The following is a 3,780-nucleotide window of genomic DNA, read 5'->3' as shown; positions in this document are numbered from 1 at the left end:
TCTCTCTCTGTGTTTCAGTGCCTGCTTCACAGATGGGCGGGGAAGCCTTGCTCCAAGCACAGCTACTGAAGCCAGGGACCATCCCTTTCCTGTCCTGCCTGGGCCACTACCCTGTGACTGCTGCTTCAGCTGGCCACAGACAGGTGGGCCCCCACCCTACAGAGAGCTCTGGGCAGGCCCGGCCTGGTGGTGGGCACGTGGGTGGCTACCGTGAGCAGGAGAGAAAGGCTGCTGATGTCAGGTGGCCCTTTCCAACCCTGCTCCCAGGGAGCCCAGGAGCCTGGGGCTAGCACCTACCTAGAACCCTAGCCCCACCAGCCCTGGCCCCTCTGCCAAGGCTCGACCCTGCCAGTGGAGGCTGGGGGCTGCACTGTCCCATGTGTACACCTGTATGCTCTCTCTCTCTCTCTCTCTCTTTCATCAGATGCCCTCTAGCTGGTCCTCTTTCGCTGAACCTCACGCTTGGACCCCTCTGCCCGCTCAGCAAGGTATGCTTCCCCAGCAGCGCAAAAAATACGCACGACGTTCCCGGGGCCCTGGCCATGGGTTGGGAACACCAGGGTCTGTGAACCCAGAAGTCATTCATTTGGGGCCCGCCCTCCTGGGTCTTCTTTCTCAGGGCCTCGTGATGCTGCTACTGCTGCTGCTGCTCACGAGCTAACACTGGCCGCTCCCAAACAGGCACATCGGCTTTCTGGGCAATCACAGTCCAGGAAGGAGGCTTAGCTCCCCAGTGCAGTGTGCCCCCACCCCGGACTCCCAGCCTTCGACAGGCCACCCCGACCTTGCCCTCAGCCACAGGTAGACTGGAATCTCAGCTGTTGTGGGAACACCTTCCACTCAAAGCCCCAGGCCAAGCCCCCAAAGAGGCCCCACATTTGCCAGCAGCATCCAGGCCATCCATCCTCAGAGGACACCAAGGCAGCGTGTGCCAGGTGGCGAGGCTCCGAGGTCCTAACCCAACTCACCCAATGTGGTTGGTTCGAAGTGAGATCTCCAGCTCCCGCAGGACTTTGGTGGACTCCTGCACCCTCCTCCTGAACTTCTGCGAACATTGAATGTTCTGTCACCGACGGAGGCCCCCATACGGTGTCAGAGCACCAACCAAGGGAGGGGACGCAAAGGGTCACCACAGGCCCTCCTGCCACGATGTGTCTGTCAGCCACTCTGGGCCCGGACACTCAATTCCCAACCGGGGGCCCACCCACAAGACAGGGCATCCCCCCCAGACCCAACATCACCTTCCGAGTGACGCTGGGGTCCAAGAAGCTCTGGAGTTTTTGGATGTATGTGTGGGGGGGATTCTTCACCTGGAAGCGTTCCTGTAAGGGAAGCAGGTACATGTGTATACCTGAGTTCTGGGACAGGCTCAGGAAGTACAGTGCTCAGAATGGCCGAGGTGGCGACAGTCAGTCTTCCAATAAGGTGCCTGGTCATACCGGGGCCCCAGCTGGACCCATCCTCCAACGAGGGAAACACTGGTCTGTGAGGGTGCGGTCAGAGACTTCGGGAGATAGAAGAGTTCCGTCCTGAATAAGCGTTGGCCGCCATCACTAGGCAGGCCCTCGGTAGATCTGCTGCACAGACCCTGAGCGTGCGGAAAAGCCAGGTCGCTCTGAGGATGAAGGTGCGGCTGACCCACGTCATGGCTTTTTCGGTGGCCTCATCTGCCCCACGTGCTGGCCGGACTTGAAAAAGAAGGCTGGAGAAGCAGTGAGGTGTCTGCATTGTGCTGCTGGGGGGCATGCCGAAAAAGTGCCGGGGACAAGGGCAAACCACGGCCGGCGAGGACAGTGAGACTTGTCTGACAGGCTTTGGACACGCTGTCAGGAGAGACCAGTTCCCGGAGGAGGGCGTCAGGGTAAAGTGGAGGGCAGCCCTCGAGGGGCTGGATGGACACCATGGCTGCAGCACGGGCTTCGAGCTGAGGAACAGCGGTGGAGACGGGCAGGACCCGCCAGGATTCCCTCTGTGGTGCGTAAGGTGGTGATGAGCTGGCAATGACTCCGCAGCCCCTAGCAACAACGTTGTTTCCATGCAGGGGATTATGCGCTGGGCTGTTAACCTGAGTCAGCGGTTTGAATCCACCAGCTGTTCCGTAGAGGTCAAAAATTAGGTTTCCTAATCCTGTTAAAAAGTTGGAAGTCACAGGACAGTTCGACCCTGTCCTCTGGAGTCACCACTATGAGTCAGAATTGACTCGCCGGCAGCGAGTTTGGTTTTGATGTTTATTGTTATTTTGTCCACAACGTGAAAAGAAGCTTACAATAGGCTCTCTGGCAAAGTGCTGGTGACCGGCACCTGCCCACATGCTGTCCGCAGGCATTCCTCTGCCTCCCGAGAAGGGAGGGGCGAAGGCAGTTTCTCCTGGTCCCGCACCCAGGCTGCCCCAGCTCAGCTCCCGGGGCGGGGCGGGCTGCTGATCCGCAGATGCAGGCGGGGGAAGGAGCAAGGCCAAGGTGCTGACAGAGCTCACTTCTGAGCTCAGTAAAGCTCTCCACATTCTCTTCCAGCTCTAAACACTAGCTGTTACGAGCTGTGTAGCAGGAGGCCAGGGGGCTGGGGCTTCCCATTCCTAGAGGCCTGTAAACAGAATGAGGGAAACCCCTGCTAGTTGCCAGGTCAGAGCAGAGAGCAATACATCACCCTTTGCCAGGCGTTGCCCTAACTCTGGGGAAAGGTAGAAAGAGGCTCTGCTGGGCAGATGACCAGACTCCTCCGCAGCTGACCTACCGCCCCACATAAACCACCATCAGGACACTGCCCTCTGAGCAGAAAGCCAGACAGCACCGCGGGAACCGCTGGGCAAGGAAGGGCAGGCTGCCCAGCGCCACACGCAGATCTTTGCTGCTATCGTCCAGAAATGTCACAGCCACCGGCCTGAGCGGCCTGCTGGCACAGAAGGGCAGACTGGAGTCCTAGACAGTGACAGCTGGGACTGGGGTCCCAAAGTCCATACCTGGTCACAGATCAGATCCCACTTCTTCTCATTGTCATACTGCCGCAGGAGCCGGGCCTTGTCGGGAGGCAGGTTCATGGAGCTCTGCGAAGGGAATGCCAGTCAACAGAGCACAAGCCTCGGCCCCACTCGAGACCCGAAGGGCTGGCCCGCTTTCCCGCCTGGCCCTGCGGACTTCACCATGTCATGCCGCCTCTGGTGAGGCATGCATGGGGAAGGCCGGCAGGTCTCCCTGCCCCCCTTCCACACTGAGCCCAGTTTGGCTGCAGACCATGGGATCCATTTAGTGGGTCAAGATTAACTTCATTTCATGCAAGTGATTGCTTGGATAAACAGTATTGGCTGAACAGGCATGAGGCGGGAGAATGGGTGTAGCCCCACAAATACATATTCAGGCTTGATGGGGATTTTGTACATGTGCATTAACTTTTACGGCAAATAAACCCATGAATTTGGTGGAGCATACAGTGGACAAAGTTATGAAAGCTTCTTAAGCATACACAAAAAACCTGGGGAGATGAGAACCACAGTCTTAGGGGACACCAAGGTCAAGTGGCATAACAGTTCACAAGACAAAGTTCTAATCTGGTGAGTAGTCAGAGGGGTCTGATAAGGTTTTGAGCAGCTATCTAAGGTGTAACCATCGATTGCTCCCCATCCAGAAGGAAGAAGGGTGATGACAATCGAAAGACACCTGGAGACCAGTAGCCCAAAGGCCTGATGGCCCAGGTAGTCTCCACAACCCTGAAACCAGGAGAACTAGATGGTGCCCAGCTCCAATCCAGCTGCATGACAAGGGTCACATCAGAAGGTTCAGGATA

General features: G+C 57.6%; 1 protein-coding gene across 1 annotated transcript in view; it reads right to left on the bottom strand.

Annotated features, from left to right (window-relative positions):
* Nucleotides 1–3,037, bottom strand: part of FMNL3 (formin like 3) — a 19,604-nt gene extending 16,567 nt beyond the window's left edge. The window contains exons 1-3 of the mRNA XM_030884741.2: nucleotides 2,960–3,037; nucleotides 1,242–1,322; nucleotides 969–1,045 (exon numbers count right to left, since the gene is read on the bottom strand). Coding sequence (XP_030740601.1) covers nucleotides 969–1,045; nucleotides 1,242–1,322; nucleotides 2,960–3,037 — 236 coding nt within the window. The remainder of the gene's footprint in view (nucleotides 1–968; nucleotides 1,046–1,241; nucleotides 1,323–2,959) is intronic.
* Nucleotides 3,038–3,780: the final 743 nt, after the last annotated feature.

This window comes from Echinops telfairi, unplaced genomic scaffold (genome assembly GCF_000313985.2).
Source record: "Echinops telfairi isolate 266 unplaced genomic scaffold, ASM31398v2 ScPeMD7_12;HRSCAF=54, whole genome shotgun sequence".
NCBI classification, from domain to species: domain Eukaryota; kingdom Metazoa; phylum Chordata; class Mammalia; order Afrosoricida; family Tenrecidae; genus Echinops; species Echinops telfairi.
The sequence above is the reverse complement of the archived record's forward strand: the minus strand, read 5'-3'. Positions and strand labels throughout refer to the sequence as shown.